The following is a 19193-nucleotide window of genomic DNA, read 5'->3' as shown; positions in this document are numbered from 1 at the left end:
ATTTTTTTTTTCCAGGAATTGAAGCTAACTAGTTTAAGGGTCATATAGTTTATTTTGTAGGTATCTGTAGGTTTAAGCATATACAAAATTTGGAGACAGTATAGAGCATGTGAGAAGGTGGTCCATTTAATCTCGTTTGTCTCGAGGTAGAGCCTTGGCATTGTACCATCTCTGGTATTTAGATGTCCTGAAACAATTACATATGCCTTCAGATATATATGATGCAGTTTGGAATACTGTTAAAGTAACTTTAGAAAACTTAATCTTATGTGACTTGGCAAGAATATAAATCTTAATATATGTCATACTTCATCATAGTAGAAACTAGAACCAAAATAGATAATTTTTTTAGGAATGTAAATTATTTTGCATATCTGAAATGGGCCACCCTTCATGCTCTTAAGAAATCTTAGACTGATGGGGGAAAGTGCCTAAAACTTTGAGATTTAGGGATTAAATTTGTAAGATATACTCTGTGGCAGATGACATAGAGCCCATAATATCTATTTTCTATGTTCTAGGGAAGAATTCTCCCATTTGCACAAGAATATATACCTGGTTCACTTTTGCTGAGCCTCTCCATAGCCAACACATTTCTCGAAGTAATTTTCTTTGTATTTATATATATTTTTTATTTATTTATTCATGAGAGAGGCAGAGACACAGACAGAGAGAGAGGCAGGCTCTTTGCACAGAGCCTGATGTGGGATTCGATCCCAATGTGAGATCATGTCCTGAGCCAAAGGCAGAAGCTCAACCGCTGAGCCACCCAGGTGTCCCTCAAAGTAATTTTCTTAAACTTAATCATTTGGAGAAGGATAGCACAAGAACAATAGGTTGAGATATAAGAATGGTTCAGCCTATAAAGAAAGATATTGGCTGTTTTCACTGCAGACCCTCAGCCTAAATTTGTTCACCATTTATGAGAATAGTGTAACTATTAAATATCTGATATAATTAGAATTGGCTACTATGGACAGACTGCCCATGTGTACTCATTCTCATAAGAACCCTATGAAATGTAGATGAGAAAATTGAGGCTCAGAGAAATTAAATATCTTTCGTGTATTTAGTCAGCTAGTGACAGAGTTTGGACTTATTCCTAGATCCAGCAATACAAAATGAAATAAGGAAAGGGTGAATAAAAAATGCCAGAAGTTAACCAAGTTTTGGGGTCATTATGAGGTCATTGAAGTTTAGATTTCTGTATCAAGATCCCATGGTTCCAGTTTGCACATGTTCTTTACAGAACAAAATGAGGTTCAGGTACCCCGGAGTAATGTCATTTGCTTCCTCCTCCTTCTCTAAGTTAGACTCACTTCTGGTGAGTAGATACTTGGTATCAGCCACTTAACAAATAGCTCTTGTTCTGAGATCCTGTTACTTTGTGTGGTAGCCAACAACTATCCTTCCTTCACCTTCCATCAAGACAAGTTTCCTAATGAAAGCAAAATCATGACTGAGTCATGATAACTGAGTTTATGATAACTGAGCCAGACTGTAAATGACAATCTTGGTTTACCTCCAGATGGTGTAATTTTATGCACTCACTTTTAGTCTTCCGTACCTGTAACTGTTCTGTGTTATGCATTATGTTCTTAAGGTTTTTTGTTTTGTTTTGTTTTGTCTTGTTTTGTTTGTTTTTTGTTCTTAAGGTTTTGAAGAGGTTAATGCTTTTTTTGTCTTGTTCTGTTTCATTCTTAGCACAGCTTTGCATACCATTAGAAACAAAAAAAATTCATTTTATGTTATTTATTTAATTTTATTTTTATTGGAGTTCAATTTGCCAACATATAGCATAACACCCAGTGCTCATCCCGCCAAGTGCCAAAACAAATTCTTATAATGACATTATTTTAAAACTAAAATTTGGTTGATTAATTTTATTTCATTGAATACCTTAACATTTACCCAGAGTGCTGGATTTCTTTTTTTTTTTTTTGCAGCTGTACAAAATGATTTTGAACAGCTGCAATTTTGTACTCCAGAAATGGAGTTTTGTCCAAATAAAGAAAATTGCATAATCTTAGTATATAACTCTTATATTAAAGAGATTACTTGGTAGATGACTTAAAGCTTTTTATATAATTCTTGGTACATTTCTATCTGCTTTGTCACCCTACTCATTGTTATATTAATTAGGTGAATATCTCTATTCCTTCTATACATAACTGACTTGCTCTTCAGTTTTGTCACCTTCATTTTCTGTGACGAGAAGTGTATCTAGTAGAATGATTGAGGAAGCGTGAATGGTTGAACTGCAGAGCCTCATTGGGCTCTGGTACGTGGCAGGATTAATACCATTTCACATTCCACGTTTCATGAAAAACTTTGAGTTCTCTGCCATTTCGGAAGTAGTTATTGCTGGAGCATTTTCTGACAGTTTTTACTGATTTCATGGCCTGGTAATTGCAGGTAATATATCGGCCAAATGCATTCCGAAATGTTTTATTGAAGAGGGTGTAGACCAAAGGATTTACTCCTGAGGAAACATAGCCTATCCACACAAATACCTCCAGAAGCATATTGAGAGTAGTCTGATTGCAGGAATCACACAAAACTAAAGTTACATTTGTAATAAAAAAGGGACACCACATAAGCAAAAAGAGAAAAAAAACAATTCCTAGAACCTTGGAGGCTCTCTGTTCATTGGAAATGGTCTGCATGGACTTTTTTCCAGCTGTGGACATTCTTCGCATAAGTAGGTCATCACTTGAGCTGGGCAGAGTTCTATCTTTGTGGGAACCATCCAGCATTGCCACCTTTTCAGGTGACGAGCAAGGTGTTTCATTCCTTCGGAAAGTTGTAGACACAGTCAGCCATGTTAGGCATGGAGGTGGCTTATTTTTGACCAAGGAAGCTTTCTTCTGTAAAGCATGGATAGTGAGAAAGTAGGTGACAATCATGATTGCCAGAGGTGTAAAAAAGGCAGCCAGTGAGCCATACAGCATGAAGTTGCCAAAACGATCCTTTGTCAGCACACAGGTGATGTTGCTTGGGTTACCCTGATCAGTTTCTATCCCTCTAATAGGGACTGGAATGGCAATGCCTAAGGAAGAGAAAATAATATAAATGAAGTTAATTTTATGACCTTTGTCTCTTAGAGTTTATCTTAGTGACTTTTTGTGGTTACTGTACTGTCATTCCTAGTACACACAATGCAGAATCTGTCAAAGCATTTAATCAAGGGAAGATTTAATAACAAATGAAAGCTAAGTAAGCAGACCTGCTGTTTTTAAACAGATTGATTAGTCATTTTAAGTTTATAATTTAAGCTTCCCTAAAGCTGTAGTATATCCATGAAATAAGAGAGAATGTCTTCATTTATTCTCATTTCTCATACTCTTTGTTTGTTTCTCTATCCCAGGTTAAGGAAAAGGAATTCAGGAGAGAATTTTTATAATCTAATGTAGTTGATTTAAAGGGAGTACATTCATGCAGTATCTTAATTCTAGATATATATCTATTATCTTTGAGGCTACAGAGTTTCATTTGACAGACATTTTTAGTTTTTGAAGTTTATGAATGTCTTAATCTTTTCCTCTGATGACTTAGGGAAAACTGAGGGGAGTTCATTGTTTTTTTTTTTTTTTTAAATGCCACTTAAAAATTAATAAAATTAATTTTCAAATTGAAGGTTCCTGTAACAGATATGAAAGAAATGTATCTTGTGCTAATTTTCTAATACTTTAAATATCATGAAGTGGGTACTTAAATATGATCTTGCGTGGTGAGTTAGGCACACAAGTGTCATCCTAAATCCTTTCCCTTTGAAACAGCAGATTCTTAAAAAGAAGTTTGAATTGACTGATCTTTAAAAACTTTTAGAATCCTTGTGTTTTTTTATGAATCTCATAGCACTACAGCCTTTTTATGGTAGCTGAACAACCTTTGACAGAAATATTTCCTCAGATCCTTTCTAACAGGGAGGTTACTGCTTTTTCTACTTTTCCTCAAGACCACCACCAGAAAGAGGATTCTGTATACTTACTGTTCTATGCTAGAGGTTAGCACAATATAGCTTGAGGGCCGAATCTGGCCTGAATTCTGTTTTTGTAAATTTTATTGGAACACAGCCATACCCATTTGTTAACAAATTGTTTATGACTGCTTTTACTCCACTGCTGCAGTGTTGGGTAGTTGTGACTGAAATCATTAAGAGCTTGCAAGCCCAAAATATTTACTATCTTGCCCTTTACAAGAAAAGTTGGCTGACCCCTGGACTACCCTGTTATTTCTTTCTTTTTTTCTTTTCTTTTCTTTTTAAGATTTTATTTATTCATAAAAGACACAGAGAGGCAGAGACACAGGCAGAGGGAGAAGCAGGCTCCATGCAGGGAGCCCGATGTGGGACTCGATCCTGGGACTCCAGGATCATGCCCTGGGCCAGAGGGGCAGGCGATAAACCGCTGAGCCACCCAGGGATCCCTACCTTGTTATTTCTAAGAGATCGTTATGCTGTTCTTTCCCTCCAGAGCCCTTCCCTTTTGAAGTCTGTTTAATCTGCTTACACCACTCTGTTTTCCATCCAGGACATCTGTTCATCTTCCTCAATGGATTCAGCACCTTGCTATATAGCCTTCCTTTGCACTGTTCCACTGCTCTTACCTTCCTTGACTTGATCTCACTGATGACCCTTCTGACACCTTCATTTTATGTCTGTTGAACTCCGCTCTAATTTCTTTTATTATTTTTAAAATTTTAATTCCAGTGTAATTAACATACAGTGTTATTAGTTTCGGGTGTATCAGCCCTCATTATTTTTTGTATTCGTGAAGCCATCCATAAGCCCTCTTAAAACTGTCCCATATCTAAAACCATGAACTTTGTTTGATTTTTCCCTTTCTTGTCCTGCTGCTCTCCATTACTGTGAGACTTCTTTTTACTATCTTGACCTTTAGTCCATTCTTCCTTCTCTATTTTCACATTCCATTAATCTCTTTCAAGCTCACATTACCTTCTCAACCAGCTTGGTGGTCCGTAAATAACATAAGTATTAGTTATATATAACATAAGTATAGTTAGTATATCAAGTTTTCACTGGTACTTTTTATACCCTTATCCCCTTAATCTTTCATTCTTTACTATTTGCCAGGGCTTACCTAGGATAACTAAGTCCAGAAGAAGTGAGCTTTTTTTAGCACTTTGCAGAATTTAAAAACCGAACTAACCCTAACATCTGCTTTTTCTTTTACAAAGTTACTAAATTGTCTCTGGTCCTACAAAACAAAGTGTGATGAAAGGATCAGTGTTGATCTTGACCTTGGTGCCAAAAAGTTGTTAACGATCTTTAAGCCAACTATTTAAAACCTCTAGGTTTCTTATCTATAAAAGGAAAAAGTGAATTTATAAAATCCCTTCCAACGCTATAAATCTGAGGTCTTCTTTTTATTCTTTTCCTTCTGCATACTAACACTTTATATTAATCTAATTTATTATCTGCCTTCCTTGAACATAAAAACTCTTTATCTTTATATTCCTGTTTCTTAGTATATCATAGGTAATCAGCAAAGGCTAGATCTGTTTATGAATTCATGGGATCTAGCCTTAATTGAGGCATCCCTTCTAAGACTATTTATTGGCTTGAACATATTCATGGTTTCAAATGTCTTAGTTCTTAAGGATCATTTCTCATGTCTTCTCTCTGCCTTTTCCTCATTTCTCCCACCCTACCCCAAAACACACAGTCACACACACACACCTCATACTATCTACCCTGTCCTCTCCCTTATGTCAGTGAACTTACCAAAGATATGGGACTTTTGGCATGAGCTAGTTTCCCTCCTTTCCACTCTACGTTTTGGTGACTATTAGCCCTTATCTCCCAAGCTCTTTGTCTGGCTTCTTTTGGGGGGGGGCTTCTGCTCTGTCAGTGTCTACCCCCAAAACTAGCCTATCTCACTGTTTGCAAATCTGTTCATTTTAAATAGACTTTTCCTTGACCCTACTTTCTTCCCAAGCCAGAGTAGTAACACTCCTTATTTTTACCTCCCTGGTATTATTTCAGGAATATAAAAATCACTCATTATCTTGCTTTCCTTGTTTTCCTTTTGTATTCCAGATCTCTCTTAATTTTTTTTTTTTTTTTGGAAGAAGTTAATCTGCTAGTCACACTATTAATGATCATAGTAATTGTGAATCTGTTTTTCTAATATTAGCTTATAAGAAGTTTGGGTTACTTATGCTGTATTTCATGCTAAGATACTCTATTATAGCAGCTATCTTTGAGCATTAAAGGTGGGCACAGGGGCATAAGACAGCTTAGAAGAAATAGTATTTTCTTCTGTAAATCATTTCTGAGTATCACTTGCATCTCCCTTAAAACCTCTGATTAAACATATATCTAAAACACTTATGTAGACACTTACTGCCTTTATTCTATACACATATTGGCCTCCAAGATGAATTTATGATCTTTAATACCTGCATACAAAATGTTTGGGGTTTTTTTTCCCTCTTTTCCTATCTTATCTTCTTAAGTGTGACCAAAGATTTTATTTTATTGTTACTTTAATATAGTTTTGAGATTAGATTTTGGATGCTGCCTAGACCTTAATGATCTGTTGACAAAAATGAAAAGTGTTTTTAGGCTTAGTCTTTTTGCATGTCAAGATCAAAGCAAGAAGATATCTCAGTAAACATTGTGAAGATGGTTCTTTCTGAGGACATGAGCTTTTTGCTTTTTTGCATGTGTTGCTGATAGTATGGTTTAGAAGCTATATGATGACATGGCATAAGGAGCTTGTGTTGGTATATCAGTAATCTGCCTTGACCTCTCTTGTTGAGTTTCACAGTCTACCAGGCCTGGTATTTTTCTTACCCAAAAGAAACCAAAAGCTATTTATTTACCCCACTCCACATCCTGCTGTTCCCCACATACCTATTGAAATTAACCATACCACTGTAATCTTGATGAATGCTGTAGCTCGTGAGTTACTTTGATTGGCCTGGATTGGCTTTTTGATGGCTATATAACGATCCACAGAAATGGCACAGAGATGCATGATGGATGCAGTAGAGAAAAGAACATCAAGAAATAACCAGGCAGGGCATAGAACAAGTGGGAGGGGCCATATAGTCTCTGAAAAACAAAACAAAACATATTCTCCTGCAAAATGACAGTCTTCAATCTGCACTTTATTTTTAAAGTGATACATATTTTTGTTGTTGTTGTTGTTTACCTGAAATTTTATGACTTAGCCTCCACAAGACTTCCAACTTAAGGTAATGGAGTTAGTAATATTAAGTATATTTCTGTAAATGATACCTTTTAAATACATTTTCTATTTTGTATAATAATCACAATGCCCTTTTTCAAAATCAGTTTAGCATTTTTAGCATTAATTTGATTGTTGCTCTTTTGTCTGTTTCTTTTGTGATCTTTTAAAATTTTTCACATAGTTGCAACTGGAACTTAACCTTGCTAGTCAAATAAAATTAATTTTTAAGCTGCTTTTGTATGAAAGGAATATATTTTACCATATAGAGGAAGCAGTGTAATGTGGCAAAAAGTATTAGAATAAGAGTTTTAGTGAAACCTAGGATTTGTCTCATTTCTACCAATAACTGGCAGCATGATCTTTACTTATAGCAGACTCTCATTTGGTGAAATAATTAAGTGGAATGATTTGACTTTTCTTTTTGACAGAAGTAGTTCCAGAATAAAGTTTGCAAAAGGAATGGCTTCAGATTATTCTGAAGAAAAATGGATTGTTATCCTTTCATATTCCAGAATTCAGTCCTGTCACTGGGGACCCAGTTTAAAGAGCAAGTCTCAAGATTAAACATAGTACTTACTTTATGTAACAAATTCTTATGAAAAAAAAGTATTTATACTTCATAAGTCTTATTAAGTACTTGAGAAATACTGACTTTGAAAAATTTAAGGTTTTGGATATGATACTATCCTACATAGCTTTCCAATAAATTTATTTAGACAAGTATCTATATACATATGGGTTAAGATATTGTATATTATTCATAACCCAGAATATACATATTGCAGTTCTAAAACAGCTAAAATTTATTTTATGGTTTGCCCTAGAATATTTCCGTTAGAATCCACTTTACTAACACACACACACACACACACAATTTTAGACCTTGCTATAAAAGCAAATTACCTCTGTATAGAACAAATGCTATATATGTGAGATTATCTAAATCCTTTTTACATATGTATGTCCACTGACAAAATATAAACTACTTTTCCTGGTTTTTGCATGTTTATCCGACTTTGACAGGTATAAAATCATTGGGTTGATTGAAGAAAGATCAAGATGTCATTTTAGGATTTCAGAACACCAAGAAACTCCAGTTGTAAACTGTTCGAATTCAAGAAGCCTGGGGGTAGAGAGAGGTTAGCATCCCAGACCCCTCCCCCACAAAAAAAAAGACTATCACTTAGAGAGTTTTGAGATTGACTTGAATATGTCTTTTTCCAAAGTATGCAAATAAATGAGGAGTATTGTTTTAGAAGACTGGGAAACATTGTGTCTTGGGTCTTAAAAGATACACCTACATTTGTTCCCTGGTGTAGGATAGGCACTTAGAAAGCCTCATAGAAAGGAATATATGAGAGACGTCTCAAAATAAATCTATGGCAGAGAAATCTTCTTTAGAAAGAATCTAATCCAAAAAAAAAAAAAAAAAAAAAAACCAAACAGAAAGAATCTAATCAATTAGATTTTTCTTCCTCTTCGTCATAGTTTTCAGATTCTCTGTTGATAAGTAGAAAAGGACTTTGGACAGTGAAAGGCAACAATGGACCTCAGCTTAAGCAAACTAACAGTTCAAGTAGAGTGAAAAGAACCACATGATAGTATTTCGCAGTGGAAACTACTTGAAATGAGACTACATTTCTAACTGTCCTACAGTTCTACGTTTAGGACTGAGCAGAAGATAGAAAAATACTCATCTCTAGAGCTACAACAAGAGATACTGATTATAGTTTCAAACTGGCATATTTAGCTTTTCTAACTATGTTTGTTTTTAAATTAAGATCTCAAAAATTTTATTTATAAATCTAGTAGCCATGAGCAGGAAGCCACAATAGAACTCTCATGTAAGAAGTACATGTCTTTGGAAAATAGACAGTATGACTTATATATTCCTAATTGTGGGCTAAAAGAGAAAGCTCTTTAGTGCTCTTTAAGCCTGTGAAGCTTGATTAGGTTTACTTTCCAACAGAATGAGTTTAGTTTATAAACTCCCAATTTTGGGATGCAAAGTAGATTCTGAAATTAATGCAGATTACTAGAATTGTATTATTTTGGTCAGTACTTACTGCTAACAGTAGAAATACTGAGACATGATAGAGAATTTTCTTTTCTTTCTTTTTTTTTTTTTTAAGATTTTATTTATTCATGAGAGACACACACACAGAGAGAGAGAGAGAGAGAGAGAGAGAAAGGCAGAGACACAGGCAGAGGGAGAAGCAGGCTCCATGCAGGGAGCCTGACATGGGACTTGATCTTTACGTAAGGAGACTGTGGTATGAGGTTTAGGGTTGAGAGAGATGGATCTTCATGATTAACCTTTATAATTGCAAATTTTGTGAAGATACTAGTCAATAGACTTTTTATGAAAAGAACATAAAAGTAATACAACAGCATTAAATTTATAGAAACCTTTTCTATAAAACAAAACAAAAAGCTTGTCTGCCTAAATAGATTGAGGTAATCTAAGAATTTATACAAATTAAAAACAGTTCTAGACATTCTCAGGTTATAAAGGGATTTTCCCTAGTCCAGATACTTTCATGTCTATAATTTTTTTCAGTTAGTATTAATTTGATAGGCTCAAGGTCAGAAAAGTTTCTTACTATTCAGAATAACTAAAAAAGGTTTAGTTGGTTTGGTGTGAGTAGGTTAACTTCCCAAAACTTTGTTATTTTTATTAGGAGGTTTTTTTTTTGTTTTTTTTTTTAAGATTTTATTTATTCATGAGAGACACAGAGAGAGAGAGAGAGAGAGAGAGAGAGAGAGGCAGAGACACAGGCAGAGGGAGAAGCAGGCTCCATGCCGGGAGCCCGATGTGGGACTCGATCCCGGGACCCCAGGATCATGCCCTGGGCTGAAGGCAGACACCAACCACTGAGCACCCAGGCATCCCTTTTATTAGGAGTTTTAATTTGTTTTAAGGATTTAAAATTTCATTTATTTGTTGTAATGTATTATGTCCAGCTTATTTCCATAAGAGTTTACTATACTATTTAAAATGGACCAGTTACAAATTTATATAAAAAGAAAAGTATATACTTTTCTCATATATATGAGAGTCAGTATAAGAAATAAGTTATCAGGGGATCCCTGGGTGGCGCAGCGGTTTGGCACCTGCCTTTGGCCCAGGGCGCGATCCTGGAGACCCGGGATTGAATCCCACGTCGGGCTCCTGGTGCATGGAGCCTGCTTCTCCCTCTGCTTGTGTCTCTGCCTCTCTCTCTCTCTCTGTATGACTATCATAAATAAATTAAAAAAAAAAAATTAAAAAAAAAAGAAATAAGTTATCAGGTACGTGAACTAAATTAATTACTGCTGTTCTGGGGCTCTGAGTTTTGTTTTTTGTTTTGTTTTGTTTTTCTCATAAAAGCTAAGACAAAAAAGGGAAAACTATTAAATTTTATATAGTATTTGTTGTCTCCCAGAAAGTACACAAAATTTCTTTGAAAAACCTACTTCAGGGCAGCCCTGGTGGCGCAGCGATTTAGCGCCACCTGCAGCCCAGGGTGCGGTTCTGGAGACATGGGATCGAGTCCCATGTCGGGCTCCCTGCATGAAGCCTGCTTCTCCCTCTGCCTGTGTCTCTGCCTCTCTCTCTCTCTCTCTCTCTCTCTCTCTCTCTCTCTCTCTGTCTCTGTCTCTATGAATAAATAAATTTTTAAAAAATGAAAAAAAATGTATTTTTTAAAAAAAAGGAGAAAAACCTACTTCTTCCTTTACCTTCCCCCAAATTAATCTTTTTTTTTTTTTTAAAGATTTTATTTATTCATTCATAAGAGACACCAGAGAGAGAGAGGCAGAGACAGGAGAAGCAGGTTCCATGCAAGGAGCCCGATACAGGACTCGATCCCGGGACTCCAGGATCATGTTCTGAGCTGAAGGCGGACGCTCAACCACTGAGCCACCCAGAAGTCCCTCCCAAATTAAAGAGGAATTTAATTTCAATAAGATTTGAATAATAGCACTTCCATGACTGCCTGAAATAATGACAGATCAGTAATTATAGGAGGAAAACAAATCTTGTGAGTCTTAGGTTATAGATAGTTAATTATTTATCCAAAAAAATTAATAGCACAAATGTTTTGTTGTTAAAATGAAAACTTGCATGCTTCAGGTACCACCATACATAAAACGTGGTAATTTTGCCATTCAGTTACATCACTTTCTATTTGTCTCCAGACAGGGTTCAGCAACTTCATAGGCATGGGCCTAGGTCTAATATCTTCCTCAGAAAAGAGATCTTGCAATCATCTCAAAGAGTCATACAAGTACTGGTTAAGACCCAAGTATTCTGTATCATTTAATATGAAATATAACTTTAAAAAATATTTTGTTCTGCCTTGTCCCAAGAGAAAACTCTATGGCTGTCTTGTTAGGTAGAGTTATTTTGAGGTAAATGTTGGCTCTTTGCCAAATATGACTGTTTTGGTTGATATAATTTCTCATTCCGATGTCCTCTCTTGTAAATTAGGAATAATGGTGATGATAACCAATTTTATAGGATTGCTTTGAAGATTAAATGCAATAATAAAAGTGTTTAGAACAATGTCTGGCATAGAGAAAGCACTCAATAAATGTTAGTTCTTATTACTAATATTGTTTGACAGAAACTGGCCAACTAGACGACCCATTAAAACACTCCTACTTAGAAATGTTAAGTCATATTATTACTGCAAAATCAGTATGTTTGACCTCCTGCCCACTGTAGCAAGAATGCATGTATCCAGTTGAATTTGAAGTTGTACTCGTTTTAAAAAGGCATGAAAACATGTTTATCTTTTAATTTGTCATGAAAGTATGCCTTTTACTCTCTGTCTTTATATATATACACATAAATAGCAAACATAAATATCTGTATGTATTGCCATGCTTGTCTTTTTACTTTTTAATTATTTATTTTGCTCTCTTTTTAACTGATATAAAAACCTGAGTTTTTTTTTTTTTTAATTTTTATTTATTTATGATAGTCACACACATAGAGAGAGAGAGGCAGAGACATAGGCAGAGAGAGAAGCAGGCTCCATGCACCGGGAGCCCGACGTGGGACTCGATCCCGGGTCTCCAGCGGTTTGGCGCCTGCCTTTGGCCCAGGGTGCGATCCTGGAGACCCGGGATCAAGTCCCACGTCGGGCTCCTGGTGCATGGAGCCTGCTTCTCCCTCTGCCTATGTCGTCTCTGCCCCTCTCTCTCTCTCTCTCTCTCTCTGTGTGTGTTTTTTTAAATTTAAAAAATAAACTAAATCACATATACTCTTTTCATACTCTACTAATACTTGCCAATCATTAGTGCCTATTATGTACTGGGCCTTAGTTGACCATTTCACATTGCATAGCCTGCAATGTGTAAGATTCATCATACCTGTTTTACAGACAAGGTGATTGAACCTGATGTGTTAAGTGACTTGTCTAAGCCAGCACAGGAGAACCAGGATTCAATGCCTGCAGTGTCTTGATTCAGACCTCTATCTTTCAGCCATTTTATTTTATACACCCTCTGCCAGCGCTACCACAGATGCTGTTTCAACTTTAATCCTGAAACATGGATTAAAACTTGTTATAAATAAACCAATAATGACCAAACACTATATTTTCTCCTTTCACATTTTAATCATTTATTTAATGAGAGAAGGGAAAATTCAGAGAAGTTCTTAAACTGTGAACATCCTGTCTTTTTTATTTTATTTTATTTTATTTTTAATTTTTATTTATTTATGATAGTCACACACACACACACACATATAGAGAGAGAGAGAGGGGCAGAGACACAGGCAGAGGGAGAAGCAGGCTCCATGCACTGGGAGCCCGACGTGGGATTCAATCTGGGTCTCCAGGATCGCGCCCTGGGCCAAAGGCAGGCGCCAAACTGCTGCGCCACCCAGGGATCCCCCTGTCTTTTTTATATTGGCATATGCTGTTCTGTTTTCCTTTGCATCTTACTCAAGTATTTCTCAATGCCTTCTGAGTAGGCATTTTCGAGCCTTATGTTATAAGCTACTAACTTGTGAATTTTCGAAATTATACATAAGACAGTTAAAACTAGACCTATGAATAAAGGTTAAGTCTAGTGCTCCCAGAGTGAAAGAAGTGACAGAAAAACTGACACAGATATCAGAGTTCATTTGAGAGACCATGTTAGGCCTCTCATCATAATCTTGGTAAAAAGTGGAAATTCTGTTTTTAAAGTTATACTGCTCTTTTTTTAAAACTTAACTTTATTAAAACATTAGCTTGGGGATCCCTGGGTGGCGCAGCGGTTTGGCGCCTGCCTTTGGCCCAGGGCGCGATCCTGGAGACCCGGGATCGAGTCCCACGTCGGGCTCCCGGTGCATGGAGCCTGCTTCTCCCTCTGCCTGTGTCTCTGCCTCTCTTCTCTCTCTCTGTGACTATCATAAATAAATAAATAAAGCAGTGCTCTTTAAAAAAAAAAAAAAAAAAAACATTAGCTTATGTAAAGTTTCTTTTATTCCTTTCATTAAATTTCCCTGAGATCATTAAAATCACTCATACCACTCAGGTGTAGTTAATTTTTTATGTTTACAGAATCAGGGACACTTTTGTTTGTTTGTATAGACTTTAGAAGTTCATTAGATTATTTCTATAATGAGATAAAAAGATATAAAATCTACTCCTGCCTTTTAAAGTTATCATAAATTCTTATAAATGCATTAATTTAGAAAGTCTTTGTATTTGTTAACATGTAAAGGGCTTTAAACCTTAGTATTTGAAGTTAGGTATGAATTTATAATATATGCAGTTCTAGTTTATGAATGCTTCCTTTGGACCTTTTTAGAGGGCAGAGTATGCAGTTTTTCATAGAAATAGGATAATGTTTTTAATAATGAATTTAATGCAATAATTTTTAAATAGTGATTAAGTTCCCAGGTTATTTTTTAAAAATTGAATCCCCCTGTAGAGCTTAGTTACTGATAGTAAAAGTGTTTGGGACTATAAAGGATTTTATTTTATTTTATTTTATTTTATTTTATTTTATTTTATTTTATTTATTTTAATTTATTTTTTTCATGAGAGAGAGAGAGAGAGAGGGAGGGAGGGAGGGAGAGAGAGGCAGGCTTCATGCCTGGAGCCCGACGCGGGACTCAATCCCAGGACTCCAGGATCACGCCCTGGGACGAAGGCAGGCACTAAACCACTGAGCCACCCAGGGACCCCCTGGCCCCAGACTCCCAGCTTAAATATAAGCTTAGTTGTCAGCTCCAAATACCTACTCTTTTCCTGTGGACTACAGGAATTATCTCTCGTACCTGTTTTTGTGTTTTATTAGGTCATATCATGTTGTACCAAATTATTCAAAAAGTTATAAATTTATAAAAGAGAAGAGGATAAATAATACTATTAAAGAGACCATTAAAACTATGGATCCTTACTGCTTATTGCTTGTTCTGCTACATAATTTATTTATTTATTTATTTATTATTTATTTTTTATTTTTTGCTACAGAATTTAAAGCCTGGGTTAGATGTTAATTTAGAATGGAAAGTTTCAGCCTGTTACCATCTGATATTTGGGGATTCAAATACTTAATTTTAGATATCATTCTACACTTAAAAATCTAAGATTTAAACCTAAATATAATATTTTTATTGGAGTTTTTGTTTTCCTTCTAATATGTATTCTAGTTAAATAAACTTTATTTCTGTAACCTGAAATCTTTTTATCCTCACCGTATAAATTTCAGGAAGCCCTATCTGCTGCAAATAATAATTTTTCTTAAGCAGTTAAAGAATAGAATATCAATTTATGCCGAGCATTGACTAAGTTAAGTATCCTCTTACTGCTTTTTCTTAGAAACCCTCATAATTTATCAGCAATTATTTGTATTTACCCAAATTCTATAACTAGCGATGATACACATAAATGAAAACTACTTAATTTTAATATCATCTTTTTTTTTCATTATCTTTTTTATTATAACAAAGCTATATATATATCTTGATATTGTATATCAAGCTACATTATTATAATAACTCTGGTTTCGGTCACTTGTTTTAATAATTTTTAATAAATTATTTTTAATAATATTTTATTTTAGGTCAGTTTTCTTACTTGTATCAAGGACGTGAATGGTTAGAAATCATAAAAATTAAATAGATGAATCATCTCTTAGGACACTGTGAACCAGACCATTTCCTTTAGCAACTAAACATAATATTTTCTTAATATGACACGTGCGTAAGAATTAGGTTTAAGTTTAAAGTACACAAACAATAAAGAAATATAACACATTTTTAGAACAATTCCAATTTTAAATTGGAGTTTAGTGATTCAAATTGGAATTGAGTGATTTCAAAGATTTTTTTTTGTTAATAAATAACTCAGAGCATACCTGTCATGGGAGTGTCCTACTTGTTGATTTATCAAGGGGAAAAAGTATTAATGGGAAAGTTAAAGTATAAGTCCGTTCTTCACTATAATTTTTAAGTGACGAACACAGAATCTGAATAATGTTAACTTGGATAACTTTTTAAATGGTTAGATGACTAATTAGACTTTCATTAGATGAGTAGGGAAGGAGTAGAATTATTTCTAAGAAATTATTTTTTGTTCTTTAATACATTATCAACTATAGAAAATGATGGAAACAAAGGACTGTTCACTCACTGTATCTTTAAATGGTCCATCTTTAAAGACTGAGTATTCATTTCTCTAATAGTATATTTTAGTTCTCTGGTTTGATATCAGGAACAAAGTGAAATACTTACCAAACATTATTGTCAAAAGGGCAATCGGCATCACAAACAATCCAACTAGCAGATCAGCCACTGCTAGGGACATTAGAAAATAATTGGTAGCATACTGCAGCTTTTTTTCCAGTGAAATAGCCAGAATAACCAGGATGTTCCCACCAATTGTGGGTATTATCACCATGAGTATCAGAAGAGCTGCCCAGTGTGGTTTCTTTCCCTGTTGCTCACCAGTCTGTTTCATTTCCTCTGGTATCGATTCTGTTTGTAATCCAGACCAGTTAGCAAAGATTAAGTGATGAAAGGAGCTCTGCACAATGTGCTCAGGAATTGTGCTCTGTTCTGATATTCTATAAGAGATGGCCATTCGCTGTTTTTGTGTGATATGATCCACTTCTGGTCAGCATGGTCGATAGCTAAGCTGGTCATCTGCTTTTTAAAGACATTGTACCCAGGCCAAACACTCAAAACCAAAGTTGACTCCTTCTTTTAAAAAAAATTTCAGGTTCTCTAAAATGAGAGCGTGCACGCATCTGTTCTTTTCTGTAGGTAAGGCCCAAGGGTTTAGCCTTCTGCAGAGGCTCTGATGTCAGAATGTTTAGTGAAAGAAACTGGTAGCTGTGAAAGAAAGACTGTTTATTAGTTTCTCTCTCTGCTGTAGTGGTAGATTCGTGTTTGAATTTGAATGCCAATGAGTCCCAAGAGTTCCCCCTAGATATAAGATATGTAGATTACATTATTTTATTTTGTTATTTTCAAGAAACAGAAAAAAACACTTGAACTTAGAGTAGCCCTTCCCATCTCAATAGATCTCTTTTGCATTTGTGGCAATGCAACCTATTTCCGCAATCATATTCCTGATATGTCTCAGGTTACGAAACAAGAGATACATTTATTTTTTCAGTGGTTATTTAAAAAAAACGTTTAGGTATTTCCTGACCCTTGAATGTCTTTTTACCTTTACCTTAGAATATGTATAGAATAGAAACATCAAAGCACTAAATAGTTGTGAATAGAACATTTTGGTACCTGCTGGTTACCCACTTAGAAATTCTTCAAGCCCAGCTAAGGTCCAAATAAATTATTTACCAGCTAGGAATCTTTATTTGTAATTGGGTTTTGTCTGATCAGGTTTATCTTAATACTGATATAATTGCCATTTTTATACAACATTTTAAAATTCTTTTAGTTTGAGGTAAGGAAAAAAAGTAGGTATTAGTAGGATCCAAATAATTGTTTTTTGGTAATTTCATCTTTCAAAGAAAGCCTATACCGCCACAGATAGTTTCTAAATTTATCACTTTTTGCCAAATTTGAAACAGTTCCTTGCTTTGCTTTAAGTAATCATTTTTTTCCTTAACCTGCCCAGTTTGGTGGGGAAAGAGTATAAGCTAAGAGGAAGATTAAACCATTTAATCATAAAATCTATAAATCCCATATTAAGTATCACTCCTTTAACATTGGTAAAATTTTTGTTTTGATCTTTAAACTACTGAATAGAAATAAAAGATTATGGTAGCAGTTTTTTTGAAGGAAAAAAAAATTTAGATTTACTTTATATTTATTTGTTAAACACTTACCTCTTATTGTTAATCTCCCAAGCATGTAATTTTGTATGCTCAGTAGACCTGCTTGCTGCTCTGACTGAAGAAGTCCTCCCATTGACTTATTCAGAGTCTCCTGCTCTGTTGCTTGAAAGCAATGAAACAAATGTGTCGAATAGCTGCACGCATGCCAATGAGGTTATTTCCTCTTTGATACATTCATTTTTAAAGAGTAGCAGCATTCATTATAATTCATAAAACTACCAGTTAAGTATGTTGAACTAGTTCATGACCCTATTTTGTTGTATTCTTAAGAGCTCTCTTTGATATTTGAGGGACTGAAATAAACTCTGTCATTTTTAGCTTAAGATAGTTTTGCTTTGGATTAACACTGAGCTGTTTCTCCCACTTGAAAAAAAATAAGATATAATCTAGAGATTCTAGAGTTTTCATTCTGTGAAGAATGTGCCCTGTAAGCCTTATAGTGATTCCCAGAATTTAATTTCAGAACAAGATTCTTACTCAGCTTTTATGTGTTTGCTGTGGAGCACAATTAATTCCCTCTGGTTGCAACCTTATATAGAAGAGTACAGAAAGGTCTGAATTCTACATGTATACATAGGTTTTAGCAGAAACTTTCATTGCTCATTTTTTTTTTCTTTTTCTTTTTCTTTTTTTTTTTTTCATTGCTCATTTTTAAACAGATGGCTTCTGGGATTGAGGGGGGTTGGTTCATTAGCAGTTTTTTTTTTTTTTTTTTTCACAGATACATTAGGAAAAGTATACAGGATGTAATGAAAATATATTTCTGCCTTCAGAAAGTTGGTATAAAAATTTTAACAGCTATGCTAAGTTTTTTTCTAAATTGTAAGACTAGCTTGGCATTAGAACATCATTTCTAAAATTTCCTTTATGAAAGATCGTAGATCACCTTTTTTTTTAAGATTTTTCTTTTTCTTTTTTTTTTTTTTTTTAAGATTTTTCATTTATTCATGAGAGAGAAAGAGAGAGAGGCAGAGACACAGGCAGAAGGAGAAGCAGGCTCCATGCAGGGAGCCCAACATGGGACTCCATCCTGGGTCTCCAGGATCACACCCTGGGCCGAAGTCTGCGCTAAACTGCTGAGTCACCCGGGCTGCCCAAACTAGCTCACTTTTAACAGGTCCCACAGCCCAGCTCAAATATTTCTTGGCTTTTTTTTTTTTTTATTCCTTTCTTACTCATTCTCTTTGACAAGATCAGTGAAAGAGTTAAAATTCTAAAAATAGCTCTTCCAAACTTAATCTTAGACTCCACTCACTCTCCCCTGATGACTGATTTTACCTCTATTTTAATGAAAGATTTAGACCAATCTGAAAATGCTACCACCTTTTGCCTTCTCAGAATGTCTTTCTTTTCATCCATCCTACCCTTTGGAGTCACGTTGACATTACTCTTTTCCACAGCTTCAAACATATTGTCAGTTTACCTAATGTGATTCTTTCTTCTGCATGCCCAGTTCTGCTATTGAACACACTCTACTGAATTTCTCATTTCATTTATGCTTTTCAGTTCCAGAATTTGGTTTTATTTATATCTATCTGTCTGTCTATCTATCTATCTGTCTATCTGTCATTTCTATCTATTGATTTTCTTGAGTTGATAAGGCATTGTTCTGTTTTCTTTAGTTATTTGCCTTTCTTTTTTTTCACTTTGAATATATTTAAGATAGTTTAAGTTCAATACCTG

General features: G+C 34.9%; 2 protein-coding genes across 2 annotated transcripts in view; one reads left to right on the top strand and one right to left on the bottom strand.

The window, feature by feature from the left end:
* Positions 1-19193, top strand: part of PSMD1 (proteasome 26S subunit, non-ATPase 1) — a 91973-nt gene that overhangs the window by 36025 nt on the left and 36755 nt on the right. The gene's annotated exons all lie outside the window — the stretch shown is intronic.
* HTR2B (5-hydroxytryptamine receptor 2B) lies at positions 1497-17938 on the bottom strand. The gene is given in 5 exon segments (XM_041766713.1): positions 1497-2345; positions 2347-3049; positions 6881-7081; positions 15940-16539; positions 17502-17938. Coding segments are annotated over 4 exon segments (1437 nt in total). The 5' UTR covers positions 16289-16539; positions 17502-17938; the 3' UTR covers positions 1497-2161.

The sequence above is a fragment of the Vulpes lagopus genome, chromosome 8 (genome assembly GCF_018345385.1).
Source record: "Vulpes lagopus strain Blue_001 chromosome 8, ASM1834538v1, whole genome shotgun sequence".
Classification (NCBI taxonomy): domain Eukaryota; kingdom Metazoa; phylum Chordata; class Mammalia; order Carnivora; family Canidae; genus Vulpes; species Vulpes lagopus.
Note: the sequence above shows the minus strand (reverse complement) of the source record. Positions and strands in the feature narration are given on the sequence as shown.